This window comes from Pituophis catenifer, unplaced genomic scaffold (assembly GCF_029215685.1).
Source record: "Pituophis catenifer annectens isolate HBS135680 unplaced genomic scaffold, rPitCat1.0.hap2 SCAF_16, whole genome shotgun sequence".
In the NCBI taxonomy this organism is placed as follows: domain Eukaryota; kingdom Metazoa; phylum Chordata; class Lepidosauria; order Squamata; family Colubridae; genus Pituophis; species Pituophis catenifer.
Window position 1 is genome coordinate 4255117 of NW_027256896.1, and position 19884 is coordinate 4275000.

General features: G+C 44.0%; 2 protein-coding genes across 2 annotated transcripts in view; both read left to right on the forward strand.

Annotated features, from left to right (window-relative positions):
* HAPSTR1 (HUWE1 associated protein modifying stress responses) overlaps nucleotides 1-12969 on the forward strand; it is a 31811-nt gene extending 18842 nt beyond the window's left edge. Inside the window, exon 4 of the mRNA XM_070954914.1 lies at nucleotides 9178-12969. Within this exon, the coding sequence (XP_070811015.1) occupies nucleotides 9178-9422 (245 nt within the window). The 3' untranslated portion in view covers nucleotides 9423-12969. The remainder of the gene's footprint in view (nucleotides 1-9177) is intronic.
* A 6572-nt stretch (nucleotides 12970-19541) lies between these two features.
* TEKT4 (tektin 4) overlaps nucleotides 19542-19884 on the forward strand; it is a 22524-nt gene continuing 22181 nt past the window's right edge. Inside the window, exon 1 of the mRNA XM_070955066.1 lies at nucleotides 19542-19884. This exon is cut by the window's right edge and continues 252 nt beyond it. Coding sequence (XP_070811167.1) covers nucleotides 19603-19884 — 282 coding nt within the window. The 5' untranslated portion in view covers nucleotides 19542-19602.

The following is a 19884-nucleotide window of genomic DNA, read 5'->3' on the forward strand; positions in this document are numbered from 1 at the left end:
CTCTGGCTTAGGGTGCCCTTTAGCCTCTGTGAAATCTTCAGCTAGAGAGATGTCAGAAGTTTGTATAAGTTCAGTGTAAGAAGTTTTTTCAAATGACTTTTGACATTTATAGATTAGGTGCGAATTTCAGCCTGTTCATGAGAATGTAATGAAATTCACCAGTATCTTCATAAATCAAGACTTTTTCTCCATCCTGAACATAGCAACAATTAAAGTGTTCAGCCAGTGAAGGCTTTTGAATTCTCACAATAAAAAAGTCCAGTTCTTAATGCCAACATGTTTTTATACTAAACTGTAAAGTAGCGTAGCATAGAATAGAAATAGGAATAGAATAGAAATAGGGAATAGAATAGAATAGAATAGAATAGAATAGAATAGAATAGAATCATCACATGGAAAATTTTTCATGAAAGTGAAGGTACTTACTGGTAGATACATGTTGTGCCTCATTGCTAAAGTTGAATAGTATTCATGGCCAATCAAAGGAAAAATTCCCAAAGTGCTTAACCATTATTAACAGAATTTGCAACCACAACTCTTGGCAGCCCAGAAGTTTCCTTTCGTAAGGATTGAGACAGAACCATGGAGCAGAATATTACTGCTTGCTCGACAGGGTCTCCTTGTGCAGAGTTGGTTTGCCTCGCAGTACCAGATTCGAGAGCTGTCCAGGGCTGTAGCGAAGCCTGCTTGTGGCTTTCCAAAGGACCTGGTAGAAAAACTCGATGGCTCGTGTTACAGTTTTTAGTCGGCAAGAGATGCCAAGTCTCAGTGGTCGCCCATCTTAAAGCAACTTCTTTGGACTTAGCCTAGTGTTTTTGTGGGCCTGAACTTCCTGGCTTGGAAGAGGAGAGCATGCCTTGGTTTCAGGTAGCAAATATAGAGCCTGGCAACTTTCTGGTGGGCAGAAATGGGCCTTTTCATATTTTCGGATGGATAAGAGCCGCAGTAGACAGGGCAACAATTTCCTAATTTTAAAGGTGAATGGAGAATAATTTTGTTTTAAAAACTAGTCTATTTTAGGATTTCATCTTGTGTTGTTCTCTTCAAAGCAGAGTGGATTTGATTTAAATCGAGTTGATTTAAATCACAATTTAAATCATGATTTAAATCACTAGTAAAAAGGCTTGATTTAAATCAACTCGATTTAAATCATAATTTTTAAAGAGCAACTGTCATCTCTGCTACTCCTTTGACCCACTGTTGACTCACTGATAGTCCCAGTGTTGCAGAATATACAGCCTCCTGCTACATAACTAAGCTCCATTTCATGCTGAATAAACTAAATTATTTATGTATCTTAAATAGAAAACTATCTTACGATAGATTTTTACCCCAAAAGTTTTTTATTCAAATAAATTCGATAAAAATAAAAAAAAACCGATTTAAATTTAAAAAAATCTGATTTTTTTGATTTTTTTAAAAAAATCATTGATTTTTATCCACCCTGCGTCAAAGTGATTGTTTTCTGAACTTCTAACATCCTGGGGTATGAGGTGGCCTATCCCTGATTGCACTCAGTTATATTTCTCTCTTTTTAAGTTCGCCAAACTAAAAAAAATAGGAAGAGTTTTGGAAAAGCAGAACTGGCTGCTCCAAGTCCCAGGCACCTGACAAGGTTGCTTCAAACTTAGACCTTCCAGGTTATCGGAAGAAAAAAAAAAGTGTTAATTAAATAGCTAAATTTAAATGATAGAACGATGGTGAGATGCTCCAAATGAACATAATTTGTGTCAGGCAAGTGGAATATCTTTTTTTCTTTAGAAATCGTTTCTGTAGCCAGAGGTGTTACGGGAGGCTCTGGAGGTTGAAGTTTTTGGCAGGCTTACTTGTGTCAAGAATGTGAGAATCATTTGTGGGGAAGTGAACTGCCTTGCACGTCTTGCAATTGGGAAAAAAAATAAGTTTTTTAAATTAACAATACATTTCCATGCATATTTGCTGATAAGTATGTCCTAATTTTTTACAAATAAGATTTATTGTTTTGTAAGTGCAATTTATTACTTAGTAAGCGTTAAAAGCAAAGGCATTTAATTTGTGTAAAAGCACAATGTTTTCAATCTTTTGAAGAAACAGGGAAGAGGTCCTTTGGGAGACATTTTAATTATACATTGATTTTAATTTAAAATAATTCAGTTGCTCAAAATGGAGTATGTGTTCCTGAGCCTTAAGGAGCATACTGTGTTTTTGTTTCGGTTAGGAATAGTAAGCAGGCAAAAAGTAAAATTGTGAAACAGAAGCAACCCTCAGAATGTAATAAAAGTATCCTCCAATGAGTCAAATAGATACGGGAAAGCACTGACTTTCGGAAAAAGGGGAGAAAAATGTAGACTACAGACATCCACACAAAATACTTTCTAATCAGCCACATTTTCTGAATCTGAATTCGTTTTTTTTTTTTTTTAAACTCTTGGATCTTTATAGTAGCAGAGGCCATTGCAACTTTAATAGGAAGCAGTGCTGAAGGAGATGACCTTCATAACCACAGGAAGGTGTGAACTTCACTGTGCAGTTGAACTCTTGATGGCTGAGCATATTGAATCAAGAATGGCCTTCTGCTGCTATTGATTGATCATGAAACACGGATGGAAATCCAGAAGGCTGGTTGCCTTCGTCTCCAACAACTTTTGACCAAAGAAATGTACCTGATGTGCTTGCTTCTTACATGCATTAACCAGTCAAGAGCCCACAAACTCTTGTTTATTCCCTGTAGCTCTCCAACAGCAGCTATGTAGACTTCACATGTCAAATCCTGAAGCATCCTGATTCAGTCACCACACCCGGATTCACTTATTTTTACAAGTCCAAAAGACGAGTGGGGTCTGCCTGGACCACTGTTTTTGAACCTTGGCAATTGTCACACCTGTGGACTTCAACTCCCAGAATTCCCAACACTGGATTAGGACACGTTTACAGATAGTCCTTGTCTTACGGGATGTAATGGAGCCTGCCGATTTCATTTGTAACCCAAGGATTCGTAGAAGTGAATCGTGTAACTCGGAGCACCATCGCTTCCTGCTTTTGCCCGTGCATTTGCTAATCGAATGCGTGGGTTGTTAAACTGCACGTGAGGTATCTCAGAGTAGGGAGGGGGGGCGGCTAGTGATGGAACAGGCCTTTCCGACCCACTGAAATACCTCATGCTCCCCACAATTGCTTTTCCCCCTCCATCCTGTCACTTACCTTGCGAAGATCTAGCAAGCTTCCCCTTTCCAGCCTCTCTGCTGCGCAAGATCACGACACTCGGAGGCTTCCAGACTCGGCCCACAAAGAGTTTGGAAGCGATGGGATGCTTTTAGGCAGCAAAATCGGCTGCCTGAAAGAGCCCCTTTGGCTTGCCAGCCCTTGTAATCTTTCCTGAAAAACCTCCAGTGATGAAGCACCCAGAACTCTGGGAAAAGAGCAGCAGGAGATTTCTCCTTAGTTCCTACTTAGAGGTCCCACCCATTGCTGCTTGTCCTACTCTTAGGTCCGTGATGGCGAACCTATGGCACACGTGCCACAGGTGGCACACAGTGCCCTCTCTGTGGGCACGCAAGCCGTTGCCCTAGTTCAGCTTTGCTGCGCATGCGCGCGCCAGTGGTGGCATTCAGGCAGTTCTCTCTGGATCGTGTGAACCGGTATCGACTGTGGGAGGCTCCGTCCACCCACCCTGATGTAATGCATGACTACTGCGCATGCGCAGAAGGCCCTGTGCATGCATAGAGGGGGTGCGGGCAAGCGCAGTGAGCACGCATGCACACGCTCACATTTGCAAACCGGTAGGAAAGGTAAGTGAATCGCACCTCTGGCAAGCGCGCCTCCCACCAGCCAGCTGGTTGTCAGGTCTCTGCTGCACATGTGCGGGGGGCGGGGCCATGGGGGGGGCATGGCGCGTGCAGGGGGGCCATGTACACATGCATGGGGGGCTGCATGTGCATTGCATTTGGGGGGTTTGGGCACATGTGTGCGCATTCGCGTATGCGCACGCTTTGGGCACTCGGTCCGGAAAAGATTAGCCATCACTGCCTTAGGTGCTTTGAAGAGTAAGTCAACCCTCTCTGTGGCAGCCCCTCAAATGCTGGAAGACAGCCGTCACGTTATCCCGGATTCTTTTCTGCCTTCTCTAGTAGAGACATACCAAGTTCCTTTAACCAAGCCCTTGTATTATTCATCCTGCAGACCCCTTATCATCTTAGTTGCTCTTTGTACTCTTTTGAGGGCCTCTGCATTTTTTTGGGGTACCAAGGGGTCGAGAACTGGATGCAGTGTTGCAAATATGGCCTCACTAGTATGGTATAAAGTGGTACCATCACGTCTCATGATCTTGATGCTATCGCTCTGTTCATGCAGCCTAGGATTGTATTGGGTTTTTTTGGGGGTGGGGGAGCTGAAGTACACTGCTGGCACATACTTACTTGGTGGTCCACTAGGACAGCTGTCCCCAGCCTTTCCTGCTCTGAACTGGCGGGGGGGGGGCTGAGGAGGAGGGTAGAGGGGATGGTTTCTCACACGTGCCCTCTGCTTGTGCAAATGGAGCTTTACATGCTTGCTTGCTGCTTGCGTGGTCTGGTTCTCAAAGGGCTGTGGTTCGGGGGTTGTGGACCCCTGCGCTAGGACACCAAACTCCCTCTCACGGTTACCGTATTTTTTGGAGTATATGACACACCTTAGTTTTTGGGGAGGAAAATAAGAAAAAAGCTGATTGGCGGGTGGATTGGCCTCCTGGAATACCCCCAATCAGCTGTTCCCAGAGGGGAATTTTAGCAACAGGTTCCTTAGTTGTGAGCTCTGTGCCTTGCCTTTATTTTTTTTTTTTGGCCTCTGAAACATCTGAAACTCTGTTTCAGAAAAAAGTTTTTTTTCCTGCCTCTGAAAGAGAGCTTCAGAAAAAAAGCCTCTGAAGCGCTGTTTGGGGGCTTCTTTTCTGAAGCTTCGTTTCTGATGCTTTTTTCAGCCTCTGAAACCTCCATTTGAGAAGCTGGGCAGGGCTACGTTCGGAGTGTAAGATGCACCCAGATTTTCACCCTCTTTTTTTGGGGGGGGGGGAAGGTGCATCTTATACTCCGAAAAATACAGTAGCTACTATTGAGCCAGATACCACCTATTCTATACCTGTGCACTTGATTCTTCCCGTCTAGGTGCAGGACCTTAACTCACCATTGACCTTCATCTTGTTGGAGAGGGCCCAGTGCTCAAGTCTATGAAGAGCCTTCTAAATCTTGAGTCTATTCTCCGAAGTGTTAGCAGTTCCCCCTAAATTGGTGTCATCTACAAAATTGATGAGCTCTCCTTCTGTCCCTCATCTAGATCTAGATATAATTTAAATGTAGATATAATTTATAATTTAATTAAAGAGCACCTGCCCCAAAACAGAACCTTGAGGTACCCCACTGCATGCTTCCCCCCATGTAGATGCAGTTCTGTTAAGCAATTTCTCAGCCAATTGCAAATCCATCTGGTGACGACACTGTCTCACATTGTTCTGTCTTACCAAGAAGTAGACTGTGGTCTATTTTCAAATCCCTTACTGAAGTCCAAAGTATATTACGTCTACAGTATTTCCCTGATCCACTAATTTAGTCACTTTTATCAAAGAAGGCAATTAAGATTTGTCTGTAGTGATCTCTTTTCAACAAACCCATGCTAGCTTCTTGCAATTGGCCTGTTCATTTCTAGGGTTTTCCCAGGTATTGATGTGAAGCTGATTGGTCTGTATTTCTTGGATCCACTTTCCCCCCCTCTTTAGTAGATTGGAACCCCATCACTACTTCTTCAGCCTTCTGGCAGTTCTAGCTTTGTTCCAGGAGCTTTGAACAATTCTGTTCAGTGGTTCCGAGATCACATCTGCTATCTCCTTCAGAACTGTGGGATGTAATCCTTGTGGTTGTGGTATTTAAACTCTCCTAGAGTGGAGAAGGTGTTTTGTTACCTATTTCTTGGCTTTTTTGACCTGCATTCCTGCTCTGTCTCTCACTGTGCTGCTTTCAATACATTGAGCTATTTTTCCCCCACCCATTGGCGTGAAGACAAATGCAAAAAAGAAATTAAGCAGCTCTGCTTTCTCCCTGCTGCCTGTCACCACCTTGCCATCTTCTCCCATTAGTGGACTCTATCATATCTTTTGACTTTTTCTTGTTCGTTACATATTGGGGAAACCCCCCCCACCTTTTTTTTTTTTTTGGTTATTTTTGGCATTTCTTGCATTTCTTCATTTTCCTGACTCTGTCATTGCAGATTTGGGCTATTTGCTGGAATTCTCTAGCTACTTGCCCCTCTTATTAGTTGGTTTCCAAATGATGTAGGGAACCTGAGTCTGCCAGGAGCCTCCCATTGCAGAATTGGGACTTCTGGAAAGGACTCTGGGAGGATTGGTTGCGTTAGTTTTGTTTGCCGTTGTAAGTGATGTAAATCAGGAGTCATCAACCTTTTGGACCTCAGGGACCACTAAATTCATAATTTTAAATCCCACGGACCACTAATACGAATTTTTTAAAAAAGATAAATAGCATTTAGTGCAATATAAAAAATGCAAATAATTTTTCTGTGGACCACCAACACTTTCTCGTGGACCACTGGTGGTCCAAGGGCCACTGGTTGGTGACCACTGATCTAAATGTCTCTGGAGATCGTCAATCATCCAGGCCATGGTTGTCCCAAAGGTGCTTTTTTCTCCCCAAAAGGCAACTGGACTTTCTTGGATTTTTCTTTGTAAATGTTTTGCTTCTCATTCAAAAACTGAAGAAGCTTCTTGGATGAGAAGCAAAACTTTTTTTTTTTTTTTTTTAAGCCCAGTTGCCTTTTTGGAAAAAAGCATCTTTGGGACTTACTTGCAAGCGATCAGACGTCTAAAGAGCTTCTGCTGGCTACCTGGCAAATTTCTTGGAGAGGTTGAGCTTAGTTGGAGGTGGAGGGATATTCTGAATTCTGAAGCATTTTATTCATGCAGCTTGCTAAACTTTGGGATTTGGGGCGGGGGGAGGCTGGGGGAAGGGGATTTCCACAGTGAAGCCAACCCTTTCACTTCTGGGGGAGTAGAAAACAGCTGATGTTGATCTGTAGAGAACCTAAGTCTGGTTAAATTCTGTTGTTAATGTATCGCAGATTGTATAGTTAACCGGATGACCGTTAACCGGATGACAGTTTGCTAAGAAGGGTGACAAAACTTGCCTCCTTCCCCTTTTCCACATGTACATTTACGATCTGTTCGTTTGAGCAAATGTCCCAGCTGAAGAGCTAGTGAAATACACTTCCATTCTCAATATCTTACGTAGCCAAAGGTACTCTGTTTTCCCGAAAATATGACATCTCCTGATAATAAGCCCAATCAGGCTTTTGAGTGCATGTGCTAAAATATGCCTCCCCCCCCCGAAAATAAGCCCTCCCCGAAAATATTTAAATGCAGAACTGGAAATCAGACGGCAAGAAGAGCCCCGTCTTGTTCCATGCGCCCCAAAATAATATCTCCCCGAAAATAAGGCCAAGCGCTTATTTCAGGGTTCAAAAAAAATATAAGACAGGGTCTTATTTTTGGGGAAACACGGTAGAGAAATTGGCTCCCCCCCCTCTCCCCGTTTTCCCAGAACTTGTTTACTGAATGGGAAAGACAGAAAAAGGAAAAAAAAAAGGCATTTACAAGGATGACTTCCCTGATTTAATCTTTTTGTGGTTGTCAGTTTGGAGTACAGGTAGTCCTCGACTTACGAAAGTTCATTTAGTGACCGTTCAAAGTTACAGTGGCACTGAAAAATGTGATTTATGGCCATTTTTCAGAGTCATGACCTTTGCAGCATCCCTATGATCACGTGACCAAAATTCCAGATGCTTGGCAGCTAGTTCATATTTATGACCGTTGCAGTGTCTCAAAGTCTCGTGGTCCCCTTTTGCAACCTCCTGGGGAAGCCAGATTCATTGAATGTCCGTGTTACTAACTTAACGACTGCAGTGATCCACTTAGCAACTGTGCCAAGAAAGGTGATTAAAATGGGCCAAAATTCACTCAAGAACTGTTGCTTAGCAACAGATATATTGTGCTCAGTTGTGGTCGTATGTTGAGGACTACCTGTACCTTTATGCTACCCTGTTTTCCCCAAAATAAGATACCCCCACTGATAATAAGCCCAATCGGGATTTTTGAGCGCATGGCAATAAGGCCAAGCATTTATTTCAGGGTTCAAAAAAAAAAAAAAAATAAGGTAGAGAATGTTAGCTTGAGGGCGAGAGGAAGGCCTTTCTGAACAGATCCCCCGGGAATCTATGGGGCACTTCCATAACCCTCTCCAGCTGTGTGCCTAAATTCTAATAATTCAGTGGCCCCCAACCTTTTGGGCACCAGGGACGGGTTCCTTGGAGAGAGGTTTTTCTGCGGCCTGGAGGGGGGATGGGACACATGGTTTTGCATGCTGCCTACATCCCACAAATGGGGTTTCACTTGTTTGCGAGACCCCTGCTATAATTGACCTTTTGCTCAGCAGGACCCAAAAGCTCCGAGTAAGTCCGGTGTCCTCTCCTGAGGAATGCAGGCCTGCCATTTGTGTTCAAGTTGCCTCCCAATAGGCCAGGGGTCGGCAACCTTAAAACACTGAAAGAGTCATTTGGACCCGTTTCCCACAGAAAAGAAAACACCGGGAGCCACAAAACCCTTTTGTCACCTAAAATGAAGATAACACTGCATATATCGTTTTTTACCTTTATGCTATGTATAAAAAAAACTATCGTGTGTTGCATTTATGAAATCAATGACCTGTTACAGAGAAAACACATTTTTATTTCTGCACGCAACAAAAATATTTTGAACTCCAGGAAAAAAAAAAAGATGGGTTGAAAAGCTCAATAAATCACGTGCTGAAGGATGTTGCACATTGGCGGTTGTGACACATATTTTGACAGGGAGCTGCAGCAGAGGGATGAAAGAGCCACAGGCGGCTCGGGAGCCAAGGGTTGCTGACCCCTGCAACAGGAAGAGCTGCAACTTTTATAAGGCTCCCAAACTGTAAATGATTCACTGGTTAAGTTGTCCAGTTTGAATCCAGTTTGTGGATTCACATTAATGTAGATGTCGAGGGAAAACGGGCGTCTTCCGTTTTTCAGCCTCTTCCCCCCTCCCCCCCCCCCCGGCTTTAGTGTGCCGGTCTGGCTTCCTGGATAACCATGGCTCCCAGAGTGTCCTAATTCCTTCTTTCCTTTTTTCCCTCCCTGCAGGTCTCAGTGGCGCAATGGCCAGCATCAGCGTCCGCTCGAGCACCCCGGGCTCCCCCACCCACGTGAGCAGTGGCTCCAACGGGAGTCGAAGGAGAAACGGACTCCATGATGTTGACTTGAACACTTTCATATCTGAAGAAATGGCACTCCACTTGGACAATGGTGGAACTAGAAAGCGTACCTCAGCCCAGTGCGGTGATGGCATTACGGACTCCCCGACCCATAAACGCAACCGTATGATCTAAATGGCAACAATTGTTTTCACCCTCCCCTTCCCCCCCCCGCCCCCCTCCCCTTTGCTCAAAAAAGCCCACTGGTGCTCATCCGCCCACTGGGAAAACAAACTTGAGGCTCTCTCTTCGCGAGTCACACAAAATATTTGCCATAAATGAAAAGAATACATCCGGAGGCTAGACTCCCCTCAAACCTCCTCTATGGCTTTCCTCAGAGTAGATTCTTTAGCAAGAGGATTTCCAACGTTGTGTAGTAGCTAGCAAGCTCATCGCAGGTTAGATCACACATCCATTCCAAGGCTAAAAGTGACCTTACGTGTACTCTTAAAAGGGAAGAAAGGAAATATCAGACATTTTATTTGGTTATAGATTGCTTTCTGTCCTTTATTTCTTGCCGTGTTTCAATATTTGCTTCAACAGTATTGCCACTTTTAGACAACAGTGTCAACACCATGACTTGGCAAGTAAGACCCACATGCTTCCTTTAGAGAGAGAATATATATATATATATATATATATATATATATATATATATATATATATATATATATATATATATTCGTTCATTCTTAAATATATTAATATTTTCCTTTTAAAGCCTACTAGACACATAATTTTCTATTTAAATAAGTGCGCACATTATAAGCTTTGGCTTGTGTCCATTTTTTAAAAAAAAATTTACAGAGCAATTGAGAACCGGGAGGTGATGTAAACAGGTTCCCTGGTGGTGATGCGGCAGAGACTTAAGTCATTACAAGAAGGCTGTTTGTTGAGGTAGTGTGTGTGAGCTCTAAAGCAGTTGCCCCCAGGCCCTCCTCTTCCATCTGCCCCAGGAATGTCCACCTGGAAGGTTTTGAATGGATTGCTTAAGTCCGCCAGCAGAGTACTTTGAGCGTCAGAGGGATGTGTTTTGTCACTGGGAGGACATGTGGTTTTGGGTAATACAGGTACGTATCATAGCCTTTCCTCAGTGTGTGGGGAGAAACTGGGTGGGTAGGAAATGTATTTATTTCTTTTAAAGGGGGTTTGGCCTTTGTGTCTTCCCATCATGCTGCGGGGGTGAGGTTTGAGCTGCTTTTAAAAAGCAGGAACACCCGTGTCTCGGGCACAATCGTTTTCTTTGACATTTGGGCGAGATAGAAGAACCTCTTGACCCCGTTTTGGGTGGCTTTAGTGCCCAGGACTGCAGAGCTAAGCCAGCCCCCAGCGTTGGGGTTGAGCTGGCCAAGCCTTCTGACGCCAGCAGAGGGTAATGTTGGTATAGCAAAAGGGAACCACCATTTTTGAGTCAGGTATGTGAGACACCCACCCCATGAGCTACCTTGAGAAAGGTAAAAGGGAGAGGGCCAGGACATAAGGGCTGAACTGCTCCACCTGGGTCGAAATTCCCCTCCCCTCCCATCTTGGCACACAGACCCTCCTTTCTGTGTCCTCCAGAGATCTGTTGCATTTTTATCAAAGGAAAGGATTGTAATAACTCTCGCCCGACAACACTGGGAGTTTGAAAATGGTAGGTTAGTCTTCTCTGTTCTGGTGCCCCCCCAGCTGTGTTTGGCTACAGCCCCTTCGTCCCTTGCCTTCTGGCTGAGGATGATGGGAGCTCTAGTCTGCCTTGACTGCAGAAGGGCAGTTTGCAGTGTTTCAAAAACAGCCTTGGAACCATATTCCCCTTGAACGTTGCTTGACTGGGAAGCTAAATACACCGTAGGGTTCTTAGATTAGAAGCCTCTCCATGCCCCTTCAGTCAGATGTTTTTCCCTGGATCTCTCGTCTCTTCCCGAGGCTTCCTATTTCTCTTAATTTGGGAATGGTGGTGTCAGATCCACGGAGACCTGTCTAAGCAGCAAAAGTCCTTGCAATTGGGTGTGTGTGTGTGTGGGGGGCTGATTCAGGAGGGATTCAGGCAGCATTAAGGGGACCTGCTGAATTGCACACCCTTGTTTTTGCCTTTGGGAAAAAAAAGCAGTGTGAAGTACAGGGTACCCCAATTTAAAAGGCCATGGAGGTTCTCTGGGAGAAGCAGAAGTATTCTCATTTACTTCGTGGAGTTTAAAAAAAAACACACTGCTAATTGCATCTTTAAAACAGTTTAAAAATGACCTGTCATGAAACTATGAGAATTTAAAATTAATTTCCAGCCTCAAGTCTCAGGTTGCGTTATCTTTTAGATGTTCTTTTGAAAGATTGCCAGTGTTGGAAGTGCAGCTCATGGATGACTTTTTGACTTAATGAGAGAATCCAGACTGCAGGGTGTCAGTGTGACGTGGTTCTTAGCTGGTTTAAACAAGCATTTCTCTCTGGAGAATTAAAAGCACTTAAATGTTTTGCGGGTGCAGGATTAAGAAAGACTGGTTGCAAAATGTTTAAAAAAAAAAATTCTGCCAAAAAACATAACTTCGAATGAAATTGTAACTGAAAATCTTGACTCTAGTGAGCAGAGCCATCTAATAAATACTCTCAGAAAGAAAAAAAATTGGCCTGGAATGGAGAAATAGGAAATGAGGACTTGGGCCACTGATGAACGCACAGACTCCTTGATTTAAATCATCGGTGCCCTGAATGAGTGTGGAGCTTTGCTTGAGGGTCTTTGGTCTGGGGGTTTCTCCAAAGTCGTTACGAGCCCAGCCCAAAATGCTAGACAGAGGAGATCAAGATTGCTTCCCAGTTAGAGACCGAACGATGGAGCCTGTAGCTCTCCCGTCTGTGGAATTTATTCCCTCCCCTCCCTTCCTCTTATACCAATTAGACTAGAGTAACTCTTCTGTGCTTCGAAGCTTTGCTTTCAGTCTAGCTCCTCTGAACAAAATCATTTGAGCATTTTAAAAAAACAAACTTTTTTTGGGGTGCCATCTTTTTGTTTTGGGAAAAAAAAAAAAACCAGGCTTGGATAAGCCAGCTGCCCTTTATAGTCTGTGTGCTTGTAAAGCTTCAACTTTTTACTTTACTGCTTTTTTTTTAATAAAAAAACAAACAAACTCTTATTTGCTGTCAAAAACGTTCATTCTCCTGCCAAAATAATCATAATCTCGATTGCATGAGGGCCCTCATTAGAGAAGTGGCTTGTGTCACAAGCAGATTTCTTTAAAGCTCGGCCATGGAATAGCCCCAGAGGTTGCTCCTTGATAGGTGACTTTTGGAAGACTATTACTCTTTGAACACAGACCTGTCTAGTGCTTAAGGTGGAGTAGAGAAATAGTCTGTCGCCGTTCAGCTCTTTTTTAATTATTATTATCTGACATGATTGGATGCCCTTCTGGTGATACTCGTCTCATTCTGTTTTTCCTTGTAAACCAAACTTAACATGAATGTGGGGCAGATTTTACATATAGTGTATCCTGCATTGAAGCTGAGCTTGGCTTGCATATTACTAAAATTCAATTTTAAATATTAAAACACTTGAGCTATAGTGAAGTAATGCAAAGCTGATTCTTTTCCCCCCCCTTCCCCTCCTTTGTTTGAAATGGAATTCCTGCAAATCTTCAAATGTGACTTTGCTCTGCTGGAGAAATAGATACCTTTTTAAAACCGTAATAAAATTAAATAAAATAAATCGACACCGCCTGCTTGTTTACGTTCTTTATTGTTTGAGCCAGTCAGAGGGGACGGTCATTTGAGATCTGGGGGTAATATTTGGGGGGAGGGGTTGGGAGCTGCAATGGGTGGAGGATCACATTATATGCTGGCATTTTATGTTTTTTTCCTGGGTTGGTGAGATTATAGCCTTCGTTTGGATGGCAAATCACTTGCCAACCTGATCACCATCTTCATTTAACGACCCCATAATCCCTAGCAGGGTGGAGTCTGGGCAACTGAATGGAGCTAGCAGAGTGTTTTAATGGCCAGATGCCTTTCCTGTCGCCAGTGCGGAGTTTTGTTCAGCAGATATATTCTCAGTGGTGCCAATTTGATCCTGGGGGGAAAATCCAGTTGGAATGGATCTTAAGTTTTTTTCAACCTTGGCAGCCTGCAAATTTGTCTGGAGTACAGGTAATCCTCAATTTACAACAGTTCAAAGTTACAATGGCACTGAGAGAAGTGACCGTTTTTCACACATCTATTAAACCACCACCCCCATGGTCATGTGATTAAAATTCGGATACTTGGCATGTGACGCATGATGGGTTGCAGTGTCCCGGGGTGTGTGTGTGTGTGTGTGTCACGTGATCCCTTTTTGCAACCTGACAAGCAAAGTCGATGGAAAAGCCACAAGTTGCAAAAGGGGGCAAAATTCATTTAACAAAACGTCTCGGCAACAGACGTTTTTGGCTCAGTTGTGATCGTAAATTGAGGATTACCTGTACGACGGAAGCCTTGGCCAACCCAAGCAGGGCCAAAGGAGGAATTGGGGCTTGGGGTCCTATATATTTTACTGTTCATGGAGCAAAAGGAGCTGCTGTGGGAGGCAGCCTTGGTGTTTCTAGGAACTATGTTGGCATAGCCCAAGAATCCAGCAACCATCCTGGATCAAGATTTTTAAAATAGGTTGAATATTACCGCTCTGGTTTTCACATATTGGGTAAATCGCATTATAAGCTAGGTGGCAATATGGACTAGAAACCTAACTTTCTGGAATGGGAGCTCAAATGTCCACCTTCAGTGCATTTGGGCAGTTCCCAGGACTTGCACGGATGTGAACTCGGCTTTTTTAAAAGAGCAGACATGTTTCACAGTGACCCTAAATTTGGGCAACGTAAAGGTTGCTCTTGAAAGTGGGAATGTGAGCCATATCAAATGGGCTTGTTATGACAATTGCTAGGATAGAGCCATGGTGGCGCAGTGGTTAGAATGCAGTATTGCGGGCTAATTCTGCTGACTGCCAGCAGTTCAGTTCCCACTGGCTCAAGATTGGCTCAGCCTTCCATCCTTCCGAGGTGGGTAAAATAAGGACCCCAGATTGTTGGGGGCCATCGGCTGACTCTGTAAACTGCTTAGAGGGGGCTGTGAAGCACTGAAGCGGTATATAAGTCTTTTAAGTGCTATTGCTATTGTGATAGTAACATCCTTACAGACCTCTAGAAGCTAAGCAAGGGGGGAACTGGTAGGTGCCTGAATGGCACATTGACTGGGGAACTCTGGGGAGTTGAAGTCCGCATATCTTAAAAGTTGCCATGGTTGACAAACACTGCTCCGGAGAGAGATCCTGCATATGGTGTATATTTTATACACACACATACACAAATACAGACAACAGCCATATTCACAAGCTAGTAGTAGGTAGTTAGGCTGTTGGTTTGAGCTCCGAGCTTGTCCATTTGGTTGCAAACGTTTCGTCACCATTCGAGGAGACTTCGTCCGTGCGTTTTGAGTTGTGCTCGTCTGTCAGAACACAGGCCTTTTATTTTTTTTCTTCATGTTTTTATTAGACGTTTTTCTTCATTTTATATCACATTTTCAATCTTTACAGCGCTTCAATACCAGTATCACTCATAAGTACATAAATTATTTACATTGTTCTTCCTTACCCTTTAAATACATTTATCTATTCTATATATTGTAACAATATTCGTAACTATATATATTTTACCTTTTTAACTTAAAAATATTTTTAAGGACATGGGCCTTTAAATCCCTTTTTATGAGATGCAAATTAGTCTGAAATGGACGAGCACAATTCAAAGCACGCGGACGATGTCTCCTCGAAAGGTGACGAAATGTTTGCAACCAAATTGCCAAGCTCGGAGCTCAAACCAGCAGCCTAAATATTCACAAGTCTTTAGAACCAGGCATAAAACTATCCCTGGTAGCTGAAGTAAATAGTAGATGGAAACAATCTCTTCAAGTTTTTGGCAAAACTAGAAAAAGTTCTCATTCCTGAGTTCTGGAGAGATTTTACAGGTAGCTGCAAATTATGTGGATATTAATACTACTACAAAGTGTGTGTGTGTGTGTGGCTTCTCAACATTTCCTCCCTTTTGGGTTTTCTCTAGTGCAAAGAGAAATATAGGTAGTCCTCCACTTACAACCACAACGGAGCCCCAAATTTCTATTGCTAAGCGAGACATACGTTAAGTGATTTTTGCCTCCTGTTAATGACCTTTCTTGCCACAGTTGTTAAGTGAACCGCTGCAGATGTTAAGTTAGGAACACCGTCATTAAGTGAATTTGGCTTACCCTTTGACTTTGCTTGTTGGAAGGTTGCAAAAGGGGATCACATGACCCCGGGACACTGTGACCGTCCTAAATATGTGTTGTGGCCTGTCAACGGTCTGCGGATTGTAGCTGATTCGGACAGCGAGGAGGCTGGTGTGGTGTGCCAGCAGCCTGTGCAGCTAGCATCCAAGTCGGCTCTGGAGAAGATGTGCCAGAGGCAGGGATTCAGCCAGGGCCTTCAGAACCTCCAGAAGCTCCTTTAAGTGAGGAGGACGAAGAGGAGCCTCTTCTCGATGCACGGGTGCGCAGAGTGGCCAAAAGGCAGGAGTGGCTCCTCAGGAGGAGGTCTCCTTGAGAGTAAGACTTGGGGCTAATTGGCCACTCCCTTAGCCTATTTAAGGAGGAATGCCAACTGAAGCAATTTCTAGGGAACAACTTTAGTTCATTCTCCGCCGCGTCTGGATTCTCTGCAAATTGCTTCTGGGCTTTCTGCCAACCTTAGTAAGATTGTGATTATCTTTGTTTTCTTGTAGGCTGTTAAGGAAGTTTATTAACAGCCTTTGTTTTGAAAAAGACTGAGTTATTTTAGTAAATTAAGTTTTGTACAAACTTTGTGTGTGCTGTGTTCTTTGGGGCAGAACGTAGCTGGGGCAGAACAATATGAGTCAGTTGCCAAACACCTGAATTTTGATCACATGACCAATGGGATACTGCAAAGGTCATAAGTGTGAAAAACGGTCATAAGTCACTTTTTTCAGTGCCGCTGCAAATTTGAACAGTCACTAAACAAACTTGTGAGTCAAGGACTACCTGTAGTATGTAGTTTGATTATGGTGACTTACTTTAGGGAGATAGCTTTTAAAGATGGCTTATATATATATTTAATTAATAAACACCTACCGTACTTTCAATAATAGTCTGTAGAGATTCTCAGTCATCCGGGTCATGGTTGTCCCAAAGGTGCTTTTTTTCAAGAGGCAACTGGACTTTTTTCTTTTGAAGACATTTCGCTTCTCATCCAAGAAGCTTCTTCAGCTCTGACTGAATGATGGAGGATGGAAGGATTTATTCCCCGCCGTCCAGTCAGAGCTGAAGAAGCTTCTCGGATGAGAAGCGAAACATCTTCAAATAAAAACAAAAAAGTCCAGTTGCCTCTTGAAAAAAGCACCTTTGGGACAGGTGTGAAATGCTACTGGTTCTCTCCGGTTCGGGCGAATCGTTAGTGATAAAAACTACCGCTTCAGGTGAACCGGTAGTAAAAAGCTACCGCTTGTTCCGAACCAGTATTTCTGATGATCAGCTGTGTGGCGCGATTTATATTCTATTTATCTATCTAAATAGCGCAGGACAGCTGTTCCCCCCCTCAATGTTCTACTTTTGTTCAAACGGCTCCTTTTTCTGCATGAAGCGCACATTGGTGTGCACTGCGCATGTGTCTGGCATGCACTGCATGCGTGGGCAGCAAACCAGTGGCAATTGGCGGAAGATTTCACCACTGCTTTGGGACCCACTTTCAATAATATTTAATGCTATTTCTTATTTTACCATCTGCTTATTAGTAAGATTATTCTCAGGTATTCAAATTTCTAGGCTGAAGCTAAGGAAATTTTTTTCCCCTATAATTGTTTTGATTTTACAGGTACCGGAGATGTTAAGGGAATTGCCAGCAAATGAAATGTCTAAATGTTTGCAACTGCCACAGGGCTTTCCAATGAGCATCTTGGACAAAGCTGTTTGAAGGTGTTGTTTGGACGACACTGGCTTGTCTAGAAACTTAATAGGCAAACTGTAAAAGTAAAGATATTATCTGTTGAGAACAATGTAAAATCACAGCTGCCGGTTCTTCAGCTGCTCTTGATCTCCATAAGCACCGAGTTCTTCCTAAGAACCTAGGACAGGGGTCAGCACCTGCAGCTCCAGAGCTGCATGCGGCTGTTTGGACCCTCTGCTGTGGCTCCCTGTCAGGTGATCCCACCACTGGCTGGCCCCGCCCGTTGCCCTCCCCTCCCAGTCACTCCTTGCCTGGCCTGAGAAGGTAAGGGCGTGGGCAGGGGATGGAGAAGTGGCCAGGGCAGAGACAGAGAGATACAGAGAGAGGGGGAGAGAGAGGCATAGAGAGATACAGAGAGAGAGGGAGGGAGGGGAGAGAGAGAGATGTCAAAAGGATTTTGTGGTTCCCGGTGTTTTTTGACAACTGGTTCTCTACCCTAATGACCGGCTGGGTAGGCCTGGCTAGGGGGGTGTCATGTGACTGGTGGAAGTGAGTGACATCAAGTTGGCCACGCCCACCCAGGTTTTGTGGCTCCTGGTGTTTTCTTTTTTGTGGGAAACGGTCCAAATGGCTCTTTAAGGTTGCAGACCCCTGACCTAGGAGTTCATAATTATTGGCATAGTATATGTGGGTCCATGCCTTTTGCAATTCTTTGGGTTATTCCCTCCATATCTCATGGTCGCAGTTGACAGATGGAAATGTCTTTATGTCCAAGAGTTTTTAATGTTTAAGTCAGTGTACCAGCAACCACCGGGATCACCCTAAAATTATGATTTAGGCCATCATCTTTCAACTTTCATTTTCAGATCTTGACACATTCTGATCCTCTCCAGTTCTGTGTCTTTTATTCTGCTATGCCCTGGTACTGCTCTTTCAATTATCCACACTTTCTTCTTTTCAACCACAATAAAATTCCAGGTATTATGAACCAAGACGTTTTTTAATCAGTTTGAATTTGGAAATCCTACAGTATTTTAACTTGGTCATTTTCTATTTTTTTCCCCCCAAGTCAGAGGTGGGTTTCAGCAGGTTCTGACCAGTTCTGGAGAACCGGTAGCGGAAATTTTGAGTAGTTTGGAGAACCAGTAGCAAAAATTCTGACTGGCCCTGCCCCCATCTATTCTCTGCCTCCCAAGTCCCAGCTGATTGGGAGGAAATGGGGATTTTGCAGTAACCTTCCCCTGGATTGGGGAGGGAATGGAGATTTTGCAGTATCCTTCCCCCAGAGTGGGGTGGGAATGGAGATTTTACAGTATCCTTCCCCTGCCATGACCACCAAGCCATGCCATACCATGCCACGCCCACCGAGCCACACCCACAGAACCGGTAGTAAAAAATTTTGAAACCCACCACTGCCCCAAGTATATGTTCCCACCCAGTTTTCACACAATGATTTTTTGCAGATGTTCCAGTGTGGACGGGCGTGGGATGCCTTTTGTTTATCGTCAGTTTTTTTTTTTTTAATTTGATTTATATGCCGCCCTTCTCCAGAGACTCAGGGCGGCTTACAATGCGTTAAGCAATAGCCTTCATACTTTTTGTGTATTTTATACAAAGTCAACTTATTGCCCCCACAAACTGGGTCCTCATTTCACCTACCTTAGAAAGGATGGAAGGCTGAGTCAACCTTGAGCCTTGGAGAGATTCGAACCAGCAGAAATTGCAGGCAGCTGTGTTAATAACAGGGTGCACTAACCCACTGTACTATCACCTTGCACGATCTACTGTTTCTTCTGCTTTTTTTTTTTTTTTGCACAATCCGAACTTTGAATCATCTGATGATTTTTTTCCCCAGTTCTGGCCTTGAGCGCGCATTATTACTTCAATAACATTACATTCCCTTTAAATGGCAGTGTGGTTGAAGGATGCCCTTGTTATCCTTCAGTTTTCAGTACAATCAGGTCAGTGTCTACATTTACTTTATCACTGTGCAATTATTTTTATCATCATGACAAAGCACAGCTCGGTTGCCCTAGTGCCCCAGTTTCTTGCCACACCCCCTAGGGCCTTGTGTGTGTGTTTGTGTGTTTGTGTGTCTGCTCCCAGCTCTTTGTCCCTTCCATCTCTCTGGGTGATGAGGGATTACGTCACCTCGTGTTGTGACTTCCCTCTGCAGTTCATTGGCTTTCAGGCATCTCCCGGGCAACGAGACCAAACCGAAGAGGCTGATCTGTTTCCTTACAGCAGAGATCAGCTCCCTCATTGGCTAGGAGCGTTGCCTATAGCAACGGGAAGACGCTGATCAGAGCTGCTTTTGTGGCAGGCGAGCATCCTCGAGGCCTCTGAGCGAGCCGGGGAATTTCCTGGCCTGGCAAAGCTGCCACCGGAGCCATGTCTCAGCCTGCCGTGCTTCTCACCCAGGAGCCTGCTCCGCAGAGCATCCCTGTTTCTGAGCTGCCCATGAAGGTTTACGAGCCGGCTCTGAACACCGGTCCCGATTCATCGAGCGGTTTGGCCACAGCTGGCTTCCGCACCGCCAAGTTCCTGCCTGAAGAATGGCACCAAAACAACTACATCCGATACCACGAGGCCTTTGCCGACCGTGACCACTCTGAGCGCTGTCGCCATGAGTCCCAGAACCTGGCCAATTACACAGCTGAGTTGGCCCAGCGC